Raw genomic sequence first — 22,421 nt, 5'->3', positions numbered from 1 at the left:
ACTAGCCTCTTCCTCTTCTCTACTTTCCTTCATCCTTTCTTTCTTTCTCATCTACATCCTCTAGCTTTCTTTCTTTCTCTCTCATCTCCTCCATCCTCTTCTTTTCCTTCCCTTTCCTTCTCTTTTTCGCTCTTTTCCTTCTCATTTCCCTCTCCTGCATCTAGTCCCCCCACTTCTTTCTCCACTTTCTTTCCTCTCTTTTGAGTCTGACGCTGATGAAGGCCCCCAGCGGTGCCCCCTCTTCTCCCTCTCCTCCCCCTCTCCCTCTCCTCCTTCCCTCTCTCCCCTCCTTCCCTCTCCTTCCTCTACTCCCTCTCCTCCTTCCCTCTCCTCTCCTCCCTCCCTCTCTCCCTCTCCTTCCTCTCCTCCTTCCCTCTCCTCCCTCCCCGCCCTCCTCACTTTGGTCCATGTCCCTCTCTTTCTTCCCTTTCTTCCCGTGGAGCACCTTGGCCACTTCAGCTGCAGCTCCAGACTAAATGTGACCTGACAGCCAAAGTGCACACAATTACAGACGTACATAATACGGCTGTTGCTATGCAGTTTGGCACGTCAACCGGTCACTTTCTGGAATAAGTTTAGCATTTGTTTCGTTTTGGTGCTCTCTTTTAACCAACCCAAACAGAGGGAAACATATATCTTATTATGTAAAGTCCTCATGATCCATATTTTGGACAAGCTAACGCTGCTCTTCGCTAACAACAACAACAACAACAACAATACGTGAGTCTGTATGTTTAGAATATTTTGTCCCACTTAAAAGGTGCGACATAAGCAACATTTGTGGTGGAGATTCTGCCACCTGCTTGTTTCCATGGAGACGTTATTAGTTTGCATGAAATGTTATGGGACGGGGCTATTCAGCGTCATTTCCCGGTGGGCCAGAGGTGCACAACAGGCCCCAACTTCCACAAAATATCACTAACAGAAGGGATAAAACTATATATTAAGATTCAATGTTTCCAGTACTGAACCAGAATTAAACTAGGTACCAACTGGGTCTGAACCAGGACTTAACCAGAGCCATACTAGTACTAGAATCAAACCTTAAACTAAAGAAAAAAATAATATATACACTTTGTTTTGAAGAATGGTCGTGGGCCGGATCGAATGGTTTGGAGGCCCTGCAGTTTGGCATTAAGTGCATTTATTACAAGTATTTTTACAGCTAAAATACCTTAAAGAACAGCCTTCTTATTGTGAGCAGGGTCACCGCTCCAGACACCTGACCTGTAACTTCTGGAGGTGGAAGTTTAATGCCAAACTGTGGAACATTCCAGGTAAATAATCATCACATAGAGACAAGCGGACTTTCTTTAGTGCACGTTTAACCCGCTACAGGTCGTTCTTTACAGTGTTTGTGGAAGGAGCAACACCAGACTGAAGGAATACTATTTAAATGAACACAATGTACTTTAATGTATGTATTTAAATATTACAATTAACATAATGTAAAATGCAGTGAACCTTTGTCTCCATCTCGTATACGAGTTCATTTAGTTTAAAGCTTCTGGAGACGATTCACGACAGTTAAAGCCGTACTTCAGAACATTCTCCACAGAGATGAATAAGCTATACAATTGCCAAAGCAACAACCTTTGCATGGAAACGGCACGAGTCAGGTTTGTGGAGATGCAAGCCCGCTCACAGTATGGACGGCAGGCTTTTAAATAGAGACCCGTCTTCCTGTATTTTGGACGGTATATTTTAAAATGTGGACGGGCATTTTCGAGTGCAGGGACGGCCATTTTATTCATAAATCTTAGAAAAAAAGGGAATATTATCATTAAATCGGGCCGGGAAGTATTTGACAATAGTCCGCCATTACAGTTTACTGCGCGCTGATTGGTCGACGAAATTTGTGTGCTTGGCTCTGATTGGCTGCCGAGCCGTGGTCCGGAGAATGCCGAAGCGACTCGTTTTTTCGCCTAGTCGCCCCCATACCCCCACACAAAATTATTTGGACGGGGTGTTTTCAAATCCTATCCAAAAGCCTGATGGACGCATGTTTTTCTCCTCATTTCAGTCAATTGTTTTTGGGCTAAAAAGTTACACGGTGGAGCTTTAACACATCAGGACCCTTCTTATTGACACCTGCTAAAGTTTAAGATGTTGCGTTTGTTCTATGGTTTAGGATAGTGGGCCTCGATAAAACGGGAAAAAAAGTTTGTTTGCGACACTTATTGGTCCAAAATGTGGACGTAAAACAAGTGAAAGACAAATGCTTTTAGCCAATCAGACGGCACACACAGAGTCACGCCGGGTCAATTACAGATAAACCAAATACCACTGAAAACTGCCCACGAGGCTTAGCGTTGGGTCTGAGCCAAACTGCAATTAAGGTCACACTATTGGACTTAACCAGTTTAACATCGACCACTGTGAGCCATCGATGAACCGCGACATGCTTTTAACGCCGGGCTGGCCAGCTAAACTTTACTTTAAAGTCTGGAATAGATTGAAGCACTGAAATGACCGTTTTTGACCTATATTTTGAGATAAATATATTTCACCCGACTTTGAAATGGAAGGAGTTGAGAATGTGGTGATTTACGATGTTCAATTACAAACTAGAGGTGGACGACGTGAATTCATATTTGTATTTTCAATATTCCAATGTCCAATATTCAGACAATATTCTTGCAATAAATAAGGAACATGCTAAAACGTGCTTGTAAAAGGCTTTGTTGGGGTTGAAATAGTGCATAAAACATCAATGGACAGTAAAATCAACCAAAAAAAAAGTGTAAAAAAATCCCATTTTACTTCACAGTTAACATGTCATTTTTATTTTCATGCTATATTTACTGTATTTTAGCAGTTTTATTTATTTTATTATAGATAATTTATTTAAACTTTGCATATCTCCAAGACAATAATTGCCAACTTATCTATATTTCGGGCCAATCAAATCCACTTTATACCACAAAACACACAGTAACAGGAAGTAATATTCTCTGTTCAGAATGTTGGACAAATTCTAATTCTCATTTTGCCAATTTGCAACATGAAATCCAAATGAAATGTCAACTAGGAAGGTTACGTTAAAACATTTTAGGGTTAAGATTATCATGAGAAGAAAGGATTATTCACGATTCTTCACGCTTGTTAGTACCATGACAACCAAACAACAGTGACATCCGTTATTTCCTTCCACACACAAGTTTAATGACTTCGTTACAAGCTGAAGTTAATCTCTGAAACTCAAACTAATCATTGCTGCTTATGATTCTCTCGATAACTCTTCGTGGTTCCTAGTGGTGGCAGCGGACATAGAAATAGCAGAAGTCGTATTGGCATTATTTTTGACTACTTCCATGTTATTCAGAGCATCCTGTTGTGTCATTTTGATGCATCTAAAAATAGTGCAGAATAAGTAGTGACCAACACACTGGAGCTGAGGCTGACCCATAATTTAGAAGAAAGACAGAGAGAGGAGAGCGTTACTCCACAACTAGGTTACAAAGTGAATTATTCAGCAGAAAAGATGTAGTATAGTGCATGGGCGGACTTCTGTATTTGTCGCCCTGACTCTATGCAAATGTAAATTAAACTAAATCAGTGAAGAGTGAAGTTTGTGGTCAAAATGAAAGGATTACGCTCCATGTTTATGTGCTTTTTATCTTGCTGCTGCATCAAAACCATGTATTTAATCATATGACCCTGATATTCAATAAATTGTAAAAGTCCAGAGTGCAATTATGAGACAATATCACAGTTATTATTTTCTCTAACAAGGAAGCAATACAATAAGATGTTCAATTATTTAGGGCTGAACGTATTGAGCTCATCCAAAAGGTGTGAGCGATATTGACAAAAATTATATATTTATTTAGTATCCCAATAACAATATTCAGACAATATTATCATTCAAATCCAACAGAAATGTGTTAAAACATGTCTTGTTGGGGTTTAATTATCAGAAAAATGCAAAATGTCTGTAAAATGAATCCCAAAAATGCAGAAATATCACCTTATTCCCTTTTTCTTTTGTTTGTAGAGCTCTTGTCAGCAGCTTTTAGATTGTGTTGTCACAGAAGACATCATTTCACTCTCAGCTTTTGCCATTTGCTCACCGCGACCGTTCCAAATGGCATTTTGACTAGATCGCGAAGCCTTGCATTTGACTGGGGCATGTTTAAACAGCAGCTCAAATGTTAAATTCTACAAAACCCCTGAGTTTCACCAGGTGTGTTTCCAAATAGCATTTCTTTCCCAGAGTCGTCGTGATTTAAGGCTGCGTCGTAAACCCCGCGTTCACCCTGGAGCGGACATGTTTGATTGTGAGGGGGGAAAAGTAGGTCATTTTCAGAAACAGAGGAGATGAGAGAGGTCGCACGGAGTTAATCCCAGGCTGTCTGGAAAATGCATGTAAATAACCGGTTTACCATCAGGATCATGTGCTACAGGGGTCAGAGTATTGATTTTAATGGCAGACAAAGTGGCATCGGCAATAAAAGTGTCAATTCAAACCCGCAGTGTATTTTTAAAGGCTCATTTATGCTCCATTTTTGCACGTAAACAGCTCCGTGTGTTCAAAATGTGGTCACTGTAGCTTCATCTATATTTTAAGCCATTTCTAAAGTCATAGCCGTGTTCTAGCCACCAGAGGGCGCTCAAAGTCAGTTAGAGAATTGACCAAAGCAGTAGAAAAAGTTCACGGCAGTTTTTATATCACATTTGTTGGAAAAGAGTCAAAAAATGGGGTGAGTGAAGAGTTTACAGTCATTGATTTGTGGCTTGTTCTGTCACTTTTTAAAACGTTGAGCTTTTACAGTTGCGTTCACTGCTGCCCCCGGTGGTCAGCACGTGCACCGCTCTGTTGCTACACATCCATAAACCCTGAACAGGCCAATCAAATATGGACCATGAAGCGTGAATGAGCCTTAAGGATGATGTCATGTAAATATGTGACATGCTGAGTCATGCTGAGCTGTGTAAAGCCTTTTTTCTTCCAAATTGATGCATACGGACAGTCTGAATCGCTTTTAGAACATACATTTCACCTGTATTCTAGTAAATATTGTACAATGTTCTACTTTTGTAACCGTTTTGCATCACTGTAAATAAATAAGAGGTAATAGTGTTAGTTTGGCCAGTGATTTGAGAACAATTTTAGGACATTTTGACTCAATAATCCCTCATTCGTACATGTTAGAGAAGGGTTTAAAAGGTATTGTAATCTGGACACTGATTTAAAATTGAGGAGCCATTTTAAATCCGGAGGTTATTTCATATTTTCAGATTAAAAAATGACTTCTATTTCCAATAATACTATAACATAACTTCACATGGAAGCAGTACTTGAATAGAATTTTCATCAAAATGCGCCGCTTAAATGCTTTTTGTTCGTTTTGTTCCTTCGATAAAAGAAGGTGGGCAGGTGATGACCCGGTTGGGACGGACAGTAGTTCGGGTGCGTCCGGAGCAGTACTGACCGATGTGGCAGGTGCCGTTGGACGAGGCGTTGGTGCAGGGGCAGGGCAGGCAGTCTTCGCTCTTGCGGTAGAAGCCAGGTTTGCACTCCTCACAGTTGGACCCCTGTGTGTTCCCCTCACAGTTCAGACACACACCTGGACAACAGAGGGACATTTATCACATTTATGGTCAGAAAAACATAGAAATACACTCGACCATGACCCAAACTATGTAATCAGTGGTGTAATGAAGGATCTGCAGGAATATTAAAGTGCCTCTGACAAGTTGGACCACTCATTGAACTAAAATGCAGTTAAGACAAACATATTCTAACCATTTTATCACAGAAAAGTACATTTTTTAGGTTTTCAGGAAGTGACAATTGATGACGTCACACTAGGAAACTACCCAGCAAACACTGGGCAAAAACTCATCTAATGTCTTTTTTTTTATTTATTTTTTTGACAAATGAAAATATATGAGAGTAACTTTATTTTGTTGAATTAATGTTTCTAGAGTCAAAAAGTTGTTTCTTTGTGTAAATTATGCATAACTCTGACTGGAATGAGTGTCACTTCCTGTCATTTCCCACAGATTTTTCAACGTTTCCTCCACAAATACCTGCTCGACTGGTGTAAAACTATAATTTATATGTACGACAGGTAGAAATACACCAAATAATGTCAAAATAAAACCTGTCATATGTCACTTTAAGCTATAAGAAGAATCACATGTATTTCTGAACATGTTTGAAGAGGTCTAAACAACAGAAAACCCCTTAATTTATTACATTTTATTCATTATTTAATTATTTCCTGCCTATTTATCTACCGACCACAGGGAAGAGCATAAATCATCTGTTTGAATGTATTGTTTGGATGTAAAAAACAGGTCTAGTGTGTTGTGTTTGTGTTAGTATTCTATATTTAACCACGAGCTGAAGCTGGCTGACCACATTATTCACATTTTGTACATAGATAGACGATGAAGATGATCTGATGACTAATGTACGTGTATTCAGACACAGGAAATGGCTCTTCGAATAATGTAATGGAGGCGCAAAAAGTATCAACTGGACAAGAATTTGATGAAAATACAAATGGAAAATAAGCAGGAAAAGTGCCAAGACATAACAAAGGGAGGTTTAGTTCCCACTGAAAATGCCTTGGAGATAACGTTTGTTCTGTGCAGAGGAAACAGTCCAACAAATGTCAGGCTAATAAGATTATAGTGGTGTTGTTTTGAGCTGGGGTTGTCAACGGTATCGAAAATCAGAAACTTATCGATGCTGAAAACGCATTTCGAAACTAGAAAGATGTTTGAACAAGTAAAAACACAAACAAAATTACATAAATAGGACAAACTGTGAGCTTTAATGAGCAGTTTTCGATTATTTTGTGTGGAAAACGACAGTCTAAGAGCCATTTTATTCTCATTTTGTGGAATTGGTGTCGAGCACAGTTCCGTGACGCATTAGTTTGAGCTTAATATGATTTAATGATTAAACTGAAAGCACATCGAGAATATGTGAGAGTCGTTTGGGATCAAAACAGATGCAAAAAAACAACATTTATAATTGGAAATGTATATTTTTTCATACCATCTGCCAACATTCAGATCTTTGAGAACTATTAGACATTATTAGGATTAATCGACCACTGAAATAGACAAACTGTGGACATTTTTAAATAATTGTGGTCATAAACAAACAAACTGAGACAATTTGCTATGAAACGGGGTTTAATTACAAAAAACAGCACTGTTACTTAATCAAAATGAGATGAGTTTCAAATATTATCTATTGGTTGAATACAGTTTTCATTTAAAAAAGAAACTGTAATAAAATAATCCCTGAACTAAATTAATCTGTTTACATTTTGGATTTAACACAGACATAAATCACATCACAAACAGACTCGGGGATGTGAAATTTAAGACGTTTATTTGTAATATCTTGTTGCTCATAGCACTAAATTATAAATAACTACGTATGAATTATTCAGACGTTTTCACTTGTTTACACGGAGATGATATTCGCACCAAAAATGTCACAATATTTTGCCTATTTTTACTTTACTTTCGAGGCCAAACGTTTCGATAAACAATGGCAGCGTCACAGCTATTTTAAATTCTTAATCCAACCACAAAAACACATTGTATTTTTTCCATTACAGCCCCGTCAAGGCCATAAATGTTGTTTTAGCATTGCATTACCCTAATCCTGACCCTCACAAACCGACTATTAAGACGTAAAAGTCGAGAAACCTGGAGTGATTCACCGTCTTAACAGTTTTCTCTGCTCTGTTGTTGACGAGAGCGTAGTATTTATGGGTTTGAAGCACGATGAAGTAAAGAACTACAACGCAACGACGGCCAAAAAAGTGAGTCGTATGTGAGAGCGTTCGATTCGTTTCGGTTTTTGGCTCATTTCTTCTAGTTTACGTCACTCATTGCGTCGCATCTAGAGTTAGAAAACTGGACTTGGAATAAGAAAAACAAACCGTCCAACTGTAAGACACAGACGTTCTAACAATAAAGAAGGATATTTAAACCAATCAGGCATTTCTTATCCTGATCAGTGGCGTCTAATGATCAAAACTACTAATTACTAATTCATATTAAAAGGTGGACTGTACATTTTGTCCCTGGAGGGTTCAACACTGTGATATGTAACTATGTAAGTACTTCAAAAACAAACTGCAAACAGGTCAAGACTGCTGCTAAAATGTGTATTAAAACTAGAAGTATTGATGGTAAAAAATGAGTCACAAACAAGACAAAATGTGAACAGTGTTAGAATGATTTTGAGCTCTGTTAGAACTAGTACAAGACCACGCGGTAACAAAGAAAGTTATATTATTTTGTGTTAAAATGACAGCCTATTGTCTTATTATTGTGGCATCAAAGTCTGTATCGAGTATCAAGCATTTTCCTGCTACTGCAATTGAGTTTGAAAAGGATTCAGGTCACAATGTAATGAGAAATAACTAAAAAACAATAAGTGTCGTTATTTTAGCAGCAAAATCAAGTCATTTCATTGAATCCAAAGTACAACAAAGTAAACCTAAATGTAAAGTGCTTTTAATGTGGCTGTTTTATCTCCAAATCCCCTTTATTTCTCTAGCACAGCTTATAAACAGGACTGCACTGTAGGGTGTTTAAAAGTATCAAAAATCTGATACTAATCGATACTAAAACGAGTATTGAAACGAGATGATCATTTGAGTCGGTATTGATACTAAAAGAAACGCTTTATTAGGACAGAATTCTGCCTTTTGTGAACAGTTTTACAATGAGCCTTTTGGATAATTCTGGCAAATTTACAGAAATGTTTATTAATATGCACTACACCATAAATAAAATAAATCAAATAAATCAAATAAATCAAATAAAAAATGTCAGTCTATTGTCTACAACTTTGACTTAAAAATGGCATTGACGCAAAACATCAACAAACAACAAGATATACAAGTGCTCAATTTGATTTTAAAAACCATAAAAAAGATAAGTCAAATAAATTAAAATGAATAATTCTTAAAATGTGTAATTTTACACTCAGAAAGTTCATAAAGCTGGTCACAAAAACAGAAACATGTCAGAATGAGTAAAAATGAAGAACTTCGCTTTTGTTTGGGTTTTGTTGCGTGTCAAAACTCGTGAACAAACGTTAGATCGTGACGTTTCTCCTCACAACAAAACACAGTGGAACATTCCGGACGCAGCGATAACAACAGCGAGTGACACGTGCCTTTAATACGTCAAATCGAATCATGTTTTCCTCCTGTAATATTCCCGTAGCTCGTCGAGTCGCAGCCTGTCCACAGCGAGGACGGAGGCGAGGGCAACGTGCATACAAGATATCACTGCTTCACGCCACTGACTCGACCACTTTAAAGCCAAGTTCAATATGAAAAACGTGAGCTATTGCAACTTATGATGTCATGGTTATACGGTGAATCCATAATCGTGATTGTTCAGGTGACAATATAATCGTAAGAGCTAAAAAAAGGAATCATTTTGACCATTTTAGAGGCAAAATGTTGTCTTTTTATTTCGATCTGAAGTCAAGAAAAGTGTCAAGTCATTGTTTTATCTGGCTGTTTTCGTCACATTAACTTTATTTTGTGATTGAGAACGTTTCATAAAGAAGATTTCGTAAAAGCTTGGTCAGGAATTTGAGGAATATTAATGTGTTTAGTCATGGTTTTGTGAATAACTGTTAAATTGTGGTGTTTTTTTCTCACAATAATGACACAATAACACTGACATAACGTGACAGCTTTTGGTCATTCAGTTGATTCTAAAGTGGAGTTTTAATCGGACAAACTTTTCATTAGTCGACTTTAATATAATTTTCTTAGCATATTAAACATTTATATTAACCACAGCAGAAAGGAAAAGATACAAAGTGTTTTTTAAAGCGACCAATTGATTTATTCTGCTTTATTGTGTAATTCTTTTGTACTTTTGGTTGTTCTCCAGTGGATTTACACAATTGTATGATCTATTGTGTGCATTTTGGGACAGATTTACGGTCAGATTATGGAAATTATTAGTTTTGAGAGCTCCTCTAGCTCTAAACCTTGCTCCATTTTAGTCGACTAATCCATGCAACAAATAAAAACCCAGAATTAAACACTTGAATATATGAATATCCAATATGAATAGGATGTTCATTTATTTCCCTGTAATTCTTGATTATAATTAGATTTGCTATTCATCTTGTTTTTACTTAAGAATGAATTCAAAGTTCACATACAGGTGCAATAAGACTTAAGATTGTACTGTACAATCAATTCTGAAACTAAAAATCTAATCTACACGCCAAAACTATATTGTATAGATGAATAACTTACTCATTTTGATTATAGAAAATTATACTTTGACAATTTATTTATTGCGGCCCTGTAAAACATAAATCGAGTTTAGTTTTGCTGTAAGATTAATCACAGTCGAATCGAAATCACAATTCAAATGGACAAAATTAACAAATCGTGCCATAATTTCCTTAACAAACAACTAAATATATGTCTTATTCTGCATAATTACTTTAACCCTGTAGTTTAGGCGTGTAAAAACATGTTTTGCAATACATTATTTTGCCAGTTCAGAGGCTCATGTCAGTCTTTTTGCACATTCTCCTTGAAAATGTGAACGTTGAACAGAATCCTACTGTTAAACTACGAATCGCAAATCTAATCTCAACTGCAATATACGCTTCCCAAGCTCTGTTATCAGTCACAAGTCAAAACTCACTCAGAACACACACATTTGGCAGAACTCCTGCCTCAGTGAGACAATGTTTTCCCTGGTTGCTCAATAACAATGACCTCATTAGCTCCCGCCGCACCGCCACGTTACACCTGCCCTTTAAGTCCTATTTAGTCTGTGCCGTCGCTGTTGAGTCTCGAGCCAGACGTAAACACGGACATTTTTACCTCCTCTCTGCTGAATACGACGCCTCTCTGTCACGTTTATGTGTTTGAGGGGGCCGCCGTGTATTTGCATGATTCCCATTGTGTCCTTGGCCCGCGGGGAGAGCGCGGGGCCGGCCTTTTGCACTCTTCTGCCGAGGTAATCTACTGGCACAAGGCCGCAGCGGCGCTCCATCTGCCCTGCATTATACGGGCGGGACATATGGCCACCGCGGACGCCCCCCGCGCCCGCCTTTAATCAGAGGGGCTTTGCTTTGAACAGGTCCGGCTCCTTTACACGGCGGCAGTGCGAGGTGTAACGTGATGACGGCGTTGTGCTTCGATATACATGAGAACAATCACACAAATATAGTGCCTTTAAATGTGTTTATGATGGGGTTTTTTTCATTCTACGATTTCAGCTCCTAGTCAAATAAAAGGTAAATAAGTAAATAAATACAGTACGTCGAAGAAGCACTGTATTCTAGGGCTGCAACAATTAATCAACTAATCAAGTCGACTTTAAATAATGATTCTAGTCATATTTTGACAATTGTAATCGTTATCTGGACTTTACAGACTCTAAAAGTGCCATTCTTAAGTCAAAATGTCATAAAAGACCGAACAATTTATTATTTTCATCAATGATACACTGTATTGTCTGTCTAAATGTCTTCCCTAATCATATTTCAACCTTTATTTGTTAAAAAAAACTGATTTTAAAGTCTAAATGTGCAATAGAAATAATCTTTTATTTGACTAAATCAGAAAAATAATGTCTGACCAGTCGAATACTAAAACAATTGTTAGTTGAAGCCGTGCTGTACACAATATAAAGCGATAAAAGTATTATTCAGGTAAAAATATAACTGTAAAAAGTGAAGTAAAAAGTGAAAAGTCTCCCTGGGATCTAATAAAACCTGCTGACCTTTACAAAATGGCAACTTTTAGATGAAAACAGTGCGTCTTGTACAGTTCAGATGCATGAATGACAGAGACACACATTCACTCAACTATTCAGTCATTCACGCGGCAGTTGCAATAACGGGTTAAGTTTATTTCATTTGATGGTGTACAGAAAGAGACGAGATACAATACAATCCGAAAACAATAAATTCAAAAAGGTGAACAACCAAACTGTTTCTAAATGAACATATTTGTCATAGATGTTCAGGGTTATGACACCGAATCGAGCGCGTTTATTCAAAATGCACTAAAATCAAGCCGACAGTTTACAATTCAAAGTACAAAAAAACCAACACATTGATTGAGAAACAATGACATAATATGCATTTTTATCTGCACCGTGCTAAAAGTAGAGAAAATGACTGTTTTCTTAGGTCAATATTGAATTAAGACAGTTTGTGTGCGGCTGTAAATATCCAAACGAACCACAGCATGTCAGTGTGGGCAAATAACACGGAGGTGATAAGAGCCACAAAGACTTTCCGTTTGGTTTATGGACTATTTAATTAGACTTTCACTGCCTCCGTGAAAACTATCCACGGGTCCATTCAAATAAGACAGCTGCTCCTTTCACCGGGGGTCCAAATGTAAGGCCCGTTTTAGACTGAACAGACGATAAAAGCTTAGCGTTATAGAGACGACAAACAAAGCATTTAATTAAAGACACGATTTGCCTTTTGTTAGTGGGAATGTACTTTGCATCGGAGATATTGAGCAGCTGCTACAGTGTAATGTCTGTTGACAAGAATGTTGCCTTTTTACGAGCGAGTGAGAGCAAAAGCAAGCGCGGGCCGACTTGTATTTTGCATTTTGTTAAGGCGGAGTCAGGTGACGTTTGACCCGTCGTTTCTTCATTTGTTTGCACAAGTGAAAGACGCACTGGAGCAAATATTCCAGACAAGTAGCGATGCGGTTCCAACAAACTCATCATTACTCAGCAGAAGAAGTTGTATAGCTTGTTTTTGAGCGAGTCTGATACATTTCTCCTCCACACAAGTGCTTTTCTGATAAATACTACAACATCAACTGCTTGAATATCACAAGAATCACATGCTTTTCACAACAAATTTCAAGAGATATTGAAAATAGGGTTAGACTACAAGGTTTTGTCCATCATTCAGCCTTGAAATGTGCCAATTCCATTCGTTCCAGTAGCTTTTTTGATTTTGATTGCGATGTTTTGTCGTCTTCTTGTGCATTTTAGCCGGAGTTTACAAGTGTACAGTGCGAACAGGAGCCAGATTCAAACCCCTCGGGACTTACAGTAGTTGCGGTGGTGGCTAATGTCCCCTTTGGTGCGCCATATGTCTTCTTAATCTCTTTGTGTTTCAGATCTAGAAGGAGGCGCCTCGCAGCACCTGCCCCGACATCCCAGGTGTGCAGGAAAAGGCTGGGCGTGTTCGACTTGTTCCGCCTTTGTTCTCGCACTTAATACAGCCCCGTTCACTTCCACATAAATATTAGCCGTTTGTAAAGTCAGCATCGTATTCCAAGCATTGTGTGTCACTCGTTTAAAGCTGTGACTAACGCGCTCGACGGGTGAACCGCAAACACCCCCGTAAGCTCTGAATTCATTGGAACATTTCGTTTGGTATTGTAAGTCATGCTTAAAAAACGTAGTCCATGTGTCTAGTCCATGCACTGAAATATTTGGAGAATTTGTACATATTTTTTGCCCTCTTCGTGAATATACAAGTGTAAAAGCGCTCTACATTTGACCCGTCTTTCAAACTGTTGCGCCGGGTCCCCTGTCAGAAGCAGTGGGTGACTGTGGTGCTGATCCAGGGACCCATCTCCAGCTCTCGACCCAAGATCCGGATCAAGACTTCCTTAATTTAACGTTTACTGTTCATGTTTTGAATCCGGGGATCAGAGGAAATTCACCAAAAGACGGGGAGAACAAGCAAACTCAACACAGTAAGACCCCGCCCAGCTCGAGATGAAAAACAACATGAACATTTTGACAAGATTTTGACACAATTTATGATAAATACGTTGTTCAGTTTGGTTCATAATTTTGGCCTGACGATGTTTTATTTTATTTTATTGGTCGGTGTAATCCCTCATCTGTCCAGGAGTAGTTCAAGCTGGTCATCTGGTAGTCAAATCAAGACGTCTTGATTGATAAAACAGTGCTAAGATGACTACATTTGAAACCTTTTCTACTATATTCTATTTTATGCTTGCTTTACTGTAGATTCTAAGCAAAAAAGAAGACCTATTGTGCTTTTGTCTTCTATATACCGGTAGTTATAATCTATGTCACCTGTGGACCGTTTTATATTTGGTACATTTTAAATCGTAGTATTGATCTAAAACCACTTAAAAACAAAACAAGTCCACTTTTCATTCAAGAAGCAACAGCAATTGTAGAATAAAGAGTACTCGAACATGCATGAATCACTCTAAATAACAACTTTGAGTGGGCAAATACTCATAGTATTGTTAAGCGCTGCTAAAAGTTGACTTTGCCCCTTTAAGGCTCCCCTGGTGCTCTGGGGCAGCTCTCACAGGGGGACGGAGGACTCACCGGACTGTGGGTGGCAGTTGCTGGTGCGGTTGTTGCACTGACAGGGTCGACAGCCCGTGCTGCTGAAGTGGAAGAATCCTGGGTGGCAGTCGTCACATTTGGGGCCATACACTCCGGATTTACACACACACGTCCCGTAGCTGTGGAGGCACAAGACACAAAAACACGTCAGTGAAAGGGAAAACGAGTGCATCATCTTCTGATTAGGACTGGCTGTCACAAAAGGGGAACAGCTTATGCCATTCGATACGGTCACTTTCTGTAATCACGCGTAGAGGAGGCACTTTTCAGCAAATGCATTACATCAATATCATCAAATAAAAACAGAGAAATGTTCATATGTCAATATATTCACAAGGTAACTTTTACTCAAACAATTCATACAGGCCACTGCAGACAACTGTTTCACTGTGTCAGACTTTCTACACATTCACCGTTTTCCTGGTTTAAAGTGCCTATGACAGACAGGTTGGACTACAATTGAACTAAAATGCAGTTAAGATAAATATATTTAAAATTTTGTGAACGAATATTCACGGTTTAACCCAGAATAACCCATTTTTAGGTTTATAATTTCACTTCCTGTTTGTAATTGACGACGTCACACTAGGAAATCACAACCACAGGGTCAAAACAATTATTTATTTATTTATTATAAATTAAAATATATACGAGAGCACCTTTATTTTGTTGAATTAACGTTTAAAGGGTCAAAGAAGTTGTTTATTTTGTGTAAATTATACATTAACTTTGGATGGAATGAGTGTCCCTGGTGTGATGTCACTTCCTGCCATTTTCTACAGATTTTTCAACTTTTTTCCACAAATTTAATTTAATGTATTTATTGTTTTTAATGTATTTAATGACAAGTGCATATCAATAAACATTTCTGTAAATATGCCAGAAATAGCTGCTTGATTGGTGTATAACTATCATTTATATTTGCAACAGGTATAAACACACCAAATAAAGAGGGAAAATCATAAAAACCTGTCATACGCGCTTTAATTTTGAGCACGTTTCTCAACCGCTAACGAGAGCCAGTATATTCACTCCATCTGTCAGAAGTCCTTACAGTGTGAAGTTTTGGTATTACAATTTTAGCAATAACGCACAGACACCTACACTTTCTGAAGAGTAATCCAGTTTGCTATGCTGTACCAGTTGATAACAGGCAGTGCCCTTGATGAGACGGGTAATAGCGAGTTGATTTGGTCTTTTTGGAGGCGTGTGGAGCCGTGTTTTGGACCTCGGCAGTGACAGCTGATGTACAAACGCCCCGCTGTGTCTCCATCGCTCCATCTGCTCCACATAACTGTACTCTGCATGTCTACATATCATCACCAGAGTCAGAGGGAGCATTTAACCTCCACTCTTGATTGGATTTCGTTACCAACCGGGGCGGCACAATTTATCGCAATCAGATGGAAATTTTAATGGATTCCAAATGGAGAACGCTGTGGTTTCTAAAATATCATAAATTCCTTCACAAATATCCTCTTTTTCTGCGTAAAAATGGCTATTGCTGCAGTTTAGATCTGTAAAAACACCTTTGTCATTCAATATTTCACTGCTTTTGTCAGTTATCCTGGACAAAAACACTGAAACTTCAAAAAATTCAACTGAAAATCTAATCACAATTGCAAAAAATGTCAGAAAAATGCACTTTGGATATGTTTCTTAAATTGTGCAGCCTTACTTTTGACCATTAACTACTTTCGACAAGCGGAATAGATTTCTTTTCCCCTAAAAATAAAATAAACAGATGTTCTCCCTGTGTTTTTATCTTAATCACATTTACTTTGCACCCTAAAATACTTACATAACAACTCCTTTATCTTAGATTCTCCTGACCAAGACTCAAAGATCTGGACAGACTTGGACGCTGATTTTCATACAAAACTTTAGGGCCATCTGCCTTTAATCGATGAATCGGTCGATGGCATCTTAGTCTAGGTTTTTATTGCTGAGTGATTGTTATATTGGGATTAAATGGACAACAGCAGAAAGGAGAAAACATGAGTGACTTTTCCAGATATTTGGGAATCTAACATGCAATTTACTAGTACTTTTGTTTTCGTGTCAGTGCACTTTGGATTAGATCAAATGAGGGACTACAGAGCTTGTTTTAAGACCTTTTTGCTAAGTCTTTAGTCGATTATAGCCCCACATAACTGTTAGTTCTTGAGGATCGTAATTCTACAGAGTACACAGTGAGTAAATGGGGTACAATATGGCGCAGTAGTACACAGTATGCCGCAGTACACAATGGTAGGATGTCGGTTGGTTGCATAAGGCCTGCATCCAGAGCAGTGAGTGGCCCATATGAAAATGCCTGGAGAGTGTCTGCTTCAGTGGCCTGCTGCGCTTTACATAAGAAAATCAGAGTGGAAACACAAATCCTGTTACGTTTGATCTCATTGGCAATAAAACAACAGTTCGTTTCATTTCAAAAGGTTAAAGATGATGAAGCTTTCACGCCGTTTACATAACATGAACAAATGCTAATAAAAAAGAAACACATTGAACTCGTTTAGATTGGTCTTCCTTATACCATTCGCTTCACAAAAAGCTTTATTTTAGTTTGAAGATTAAGCTCATTTTGCTTCTGTTATTTTGTAAGATGACGATCTTAATGCACCAGGTTAGAATACATTTATAGCAATATAAATACATATGAACCTCATTTAGATCAAGCTAGTTTCTGGTACAAAACTCTGCAAATGTAGGCCACAATACTACAATAATCTTTTTTATTTGCTCCACAAATCGTATTTAATTAATTGTATTTATTTGTTGGCCACAAGAAAATAAGTTCATTCTCAGATCAATTGTACCATTACTATTTAGTTGAAAATGGTCAATACTAGTGACACAGTGGGTTGAATAATGCCATTATTGAAATACTTTTTTGTAGCATGATCTATGTGACCGATTGTCTGGGGACCTCGAGAGTCAAAACCCCCAACCATAGCATTGATGACCAGACATGAGCTCTCGATCAATTGCCCGGCCCTGGCTAAAGACATAACCCTATGGGACGCAGCTTGGACCTAGCAAAATGTATTAAAATAATCATCTAAAAACAACTATATTTACACTATACAGAGAGAAGTACTAGTAAACAGCAGTGAAAAGGCAGATTAAACTGTCCACGCCTTCTAATTTCTGCCGTTTTGGTCATAAATCATCATAATCACAAACAATCAGTCCTACAGTATATTGTACATCATTGACACATATGGGGTCGTACAGTGACCTATTGTGGTGTCTTTAAACTACACAAAACCAGCGAGAGAACAATAAACAATAAACAGTGTGTCATTCTTGTGGAGAACAATGCCGAGTCAGTCCAGATCAGTCCTCGGCTCCAGACGACAAACTTAGACCCAAAATGTGACAAAGACTTCAAACCGGCTGAAGAAAACCCGGAGTGACAGGAGCACTTTGGGGAAGCGTGTGCGGGGGTCCGATCACAAACAGGGCTTTGTTAAGACAACAGCACTTAATGCAAATGAAGAGGCCCGCGGCAGTGTTTACAGGGGGGCAGAGGGGGAATTAAATGTTCATTCATAGAAAAAAAAAAAAAAACTGAGATTAAGGGGTCCACAACAATCAGGGGGATGTACAAAAAAAAAAATCGATATTAACTCATTCGTCTCGCATTGGAAAAATGACCTTACGTTTAATACGGCAGCTCTAAAGACACAATAAAGTACAGAGGAGCAACGCACGTGCAATCAGATTCACATATAAACAACATCATCGCCATGGAGACGAGCTGGTAAGTTCGTCTAAGTTGCAGTGCACCTTTAAATAGCACATTTCTGGCCAAATTAAACGCGACCTCCAGGATTGTTGGTTTGTTACTCGCGATGTATCAATAACTGAAATATCGTATCGTTAAAAGTCTCACAATGATATCGTGGGCTGTCACAATATTAAATTATAACCTTCTTAGCTTGAAATGCATCGTTTTGTTGTACGAACGGCAAAAAAACAAAAACAAAAACAGAAAGAACAGCATAGACCATGATCCTTTGCTCCATTTCAGAGCAGACAGAATCAGAACAGATTTAATGCCAAAGTCGGTGAACAAAATTCAAAAACTAGGAACGTACTTTGACAATATATGTAGTACAATGAATAATAATAGAAAAAAACACTGTTATTTATCACTTTTATGTCATTTTTTGGGGAATATGGAAGTAATGATTCACACTAAAGACTTGTCAAAGCATTTTAAGAGGAAAAAGTATCATTTCTACATAGAAAGGAGAGTTTAATCAGATGTTTTACATAGAATTACACTGAGTACAAGTGTATTTCCTTTACAATTGGTTGTTTTGCATGAACTCCCGTGCAGTTGTAGTGCTTGTAGTGCAGTCTGAGTCAGATACATGCTCGGATCATACAAATACTGAACAGTATTTGAGAGCTTTTTGCCAAGCCCCCTTTTTACACAAGCCTCTTTTCAATACACTTTCACAAATTATTTTCGTAATTTTCCGAGCGTGGCCTCTGAATCGGTTTTGATCCCTTTTGCAGCTGCTGAGCTTTGATTGGACGCGGTACATGTTTGGCTGCTCTCCAGCGCCGGCCGTTGTCTGTCCCGGGGCGCGTCAGAGGGCGCTGCATGCGTCGACCTGCTCTGCCTGAGTGTGCTAAGCAAACACAGTCCACGGGCACACAAAGAGCAGTGCAGTGTGGGTATGTGGCACTGACGCTGTGGCAAAGCTTTGGCACACGCCCATTAAAACCAGTTTGTGGATAGATGTGATTGTCTTGTTTGGGCTTAAGAGATTGTCTTCTACTGCGAGGTGCATTTGAGAATACAAGAGTGAATTAGAGCAAAAGAGACTTAAAATTAAGATTCATTTGTCACATTTTGAACATATACAAGTACATTATTGTTTAAGACAGAACGATAATGTACAGAAAATTGTTTTGAGACTCATTTGAACAAGTATAAATGCTAAAAGAAGGGGGGGGAATAAAAAGAAACAGAAAAAAGGACAAAATTGGATCTTTCCTGGTCATTTTAGAATGTTCTGGATCAAAAATATAATATCAAACAAACCACAATTATTTTTCTGTTAGAAATGAAATAATACAGTATAAAAATTATGTAAAAATAATCTGAATTGACTCTTCTCCTTGTTATCAAAATCAATGAAATATAAACAGTTAAAAAACAAGAATAGATGCATTTCTCAACACGTTTGTAGAGGTCTAAACTACAGGTTTTATGGAGGGCAGTGAAGGTGCTTTTGCCTTTTAATTCAGCGCAGACCAGATCATCTTGTGTTTTATTTATCATCTTTCATCTTGTTTCATCTTATTTTATGACTTTCGATTTTCTTGTCCACTATAAAGTCTTATGTAAAAATGCTATACAGTCATTTGGTCACCTTAAAATCTTTAAATATGCTTTATCAATACATTTGACATTGATATCGACCGTGTAATTCATCAAGCACGTAATCATATCAATGGTACTGGAATTTTAGCACCTTTTAATCAAGAAATGGACATTTAAATTCGACAAGAGCTGAAGTGAATCATAAACATGGAAGAATTGTATCCGTTGTAATTTACCATTTTATTACCAGCGCATAACACTAAATTAAAACTTTGATCTGCCTTTTCAATCTTGATCTTTATCTCAATTCAATTTATGCCACTATCTGTTTTAAAAATGTATTGAGCGAGTGTGACCAAGCCTTTTGCATTAATAAAGGGTCCTTGGTCATGCTAATAATAGCCATAACGCTTAAATAAATCACACGTCCTTTAATGTGCCACGCGGACCATGCTGCGATCCGATTGGCCGACGGAGATCAAGCGTTGACCTGCACCAGAGCACTGCAATCTGTCATACAGCACTGGACACGCTGCTAATGCGACGCACTGCTCCGTGTCTTTTTGTCTGTCCTCTAGGGCTGCAAAGCTTAATCGCAATCGAATTTTGAAATTTTGAAATATGAACGGACGAAATTAATAAAGACTGCGAACAAAATTTCCACCAGAAACGACAAAATATTCTTATCCTGCATGAAAAACGCTAAGCCAGGGGTTTAGATCTCTACAAATGTGTTCTGAAATACAGTTTGTCAGCTCATATTTCAGCTTTTTTGTCAATTGTTGATTCAAAAACACAAATCTAATCGAAATTTAAAGAAATATTTAAAAATCAACTTTAGCTTTTCAAATTCAAATGCTTCCGATTGTGTTTAAAATGTACATCGTGAATTGAATATTGATAAAGAAATGCAGCTAAAATGCAGTCCCATTCAATCACAATCATGTCGGAAAAAAATACAGTTGCGTACAGTATTTTTCAGAAAGTCGCTCAGCCATGAACCCCAGTAAAATCCTCAGAGTTTGACCAGGACAAGGGGGGTCTTATGTTATTGTTTTTTTGAGTGGTGTCACTGCACGGCCACGGCATGTTAAGTAGGTCAGTATCACACGCGCCGCGAAGCTTAACCCCAATCTGAGGCGCCATTCAACAAGACAGACAGAGCAAAAAACACTTGCACTGACAGAGAGAGTGTGTGATCCCCTCATTCAGTTTGAAACGATACATTTCTTTTGAATTTACCGTACTCGTGAATGTGAAGGGAAAATGATTTTAATATTGAAGTACCGTATTTTCCGGACTTTAAATCGCACTTTTTTTCATAGTTTTGGCCGGGGTGCGACTTATACTTATATTTATACTTATATAGTTTTACTTGTACTCCGGGGCGACTTATATGTGACATTATCTGTTATTTTCACACTTGCAACCGCATTTCATACTCCAGTGCGACTTATATATGTTTTTTTCTTCTCTATTATGGATTTTTTGGCTGGTGCGACTTATAGTCCGGAAAATACAGTACTTAAAGTGCATACGACAGGTTCTCATGTTTTTATGTTTACTACTGTGTTTGGGTGGGGCAGTCACTGTGGTAAAACATTTATCAAAGTTTTACATCAGTCAAGTTGCAGTTTATGAGGAAAAAAATAGAAAAATAAAAGTTGGACTTGGAGCTAAATGAAATCCCTCTACATACAACGTGAATGGACCATAAAATGAACCGGGAAAAGGGCAGGAATATCACACGATTATGTTAGATGTTTCTGTCTCTTTTTCACATCATTTAATAGTTTTAACTTCAACCGATACATTTAGCCGCATTTCAGCACATTCCTCATTCTGAAAATACTCTTATACAACGTCATTATTTTTCTATGACAATCAAACTTGTGTTCCTACAAAACAGTTGAGTTATTACATAGATGTACCAGCTGCTGAATAAGCAAACGAGCTCATTTTGGTTTAGTTCCGTCTACAAATACAGCGGAAAAGGATAAAACCAGATTCTAAAACGATACGAGTGACAGATTTGCATGCAGGCGTCACGTGACCTTTCCACCTGTGTCACGTGACCACCGCTGACATAACGCTCAGACAGGCCCGGACCGGCCCGGAGCTAAAGTTACCGACGGGAGACGAGTCATTCAATACCGACTGTGAAAACGTCAGCAGCTAACGGATAAGAAAGCAGGTTTACAGCTCCGTTCCTCAACGGTCGGGCTGTTGTCGTGTCCTTGGGCAAGATCCTTTAAGTGTACGTGTGCGAACGTTTGATTTACAACGTTCCCGGAGGCCGGAATGACAGCCACAAGTCGAGTGTTTGGCAACGTTGTGAAGCAAAGCAGACGCGCAAAGCCTTTTACAAGAAACTGTCCTTACAAAGACTCCACACTCCACAACACCACATTTAAATACATGTATTATTGTGTATTAAGTTGTATATTAACTTGTATAATTTAACCGCGGTGGCTTCTTGTAGAACTGGTCTGATGAGCTCTATTGTGTCGCCATTTCATCTGACGGTTATTTCAGTTTCAATTAGTTTGCAGACGTGGGCAATATGCCAAAAATATTTATGTCATGACTGTCTTGAAGCCATAACACTATTTAAATTAACGATTCACACTTTTCTGTAACCGTTTTAATCATTCACTCAGTTTTTTTAAGCACAGAGCAGAAAATGAGTGAATCTCGATATGACAGGAATGAGCTCACGATTCTATTTTTAACG

The 22,421-nt window shown here is 38.2% G+C and overlaps 1 protein-coding gene across 2 annotated transcripts in view; it reads right to left on the bottom strand.

Moving 5' to 3' along the window:
- Positions 1–22,421, bottom strand: part of LOC140346610 (multiple epidermal growth factor-like domains protein 9) — a 61,375-nt gene that overhangs the window by 9,447 nt on the left and 29,507 nt on the right. For both annotated transcript variants that reach the window (XM_072432752.1, XM_072432753.1), the window contains exons 3-4: positions 14,326–14,465; positions 5,436–5,570 (exon numbers count right to left, since the gene is read on the bottom strand). In XM_072432752.1, the coding sequence (XP_072288853.1) occupies positions 5,436–5,570; positions 14,326–14,465 (275 nt within the window). The remainder of the gene's footprint in view (positions 1–5,435; positions 5,571–14,325; positions 14,466–22,421) is intronic.

This window comes from Eucyclogobius newberryi, unplaced genomic scaffold (genome assembly GCF_026437365.1).
Source record: "Eucyclogobius newberryi isolate DKJ021-1_F unplaced genomic scaffold, fEucNew1.0.hap1 SCAF_6, whole genome shotgun sequence".
NCBI classification, from domain to species: domain Eukaryota; kingdom Metazoa; phylum Chordata; class Actinopteri; order Gobiiformes; family Gobiidae; genus Eucyclogobius; species Eucyclogobius newberryi.
This window is presented reverse-complemented; position numbering and strand designations above follow the sequence as displayed.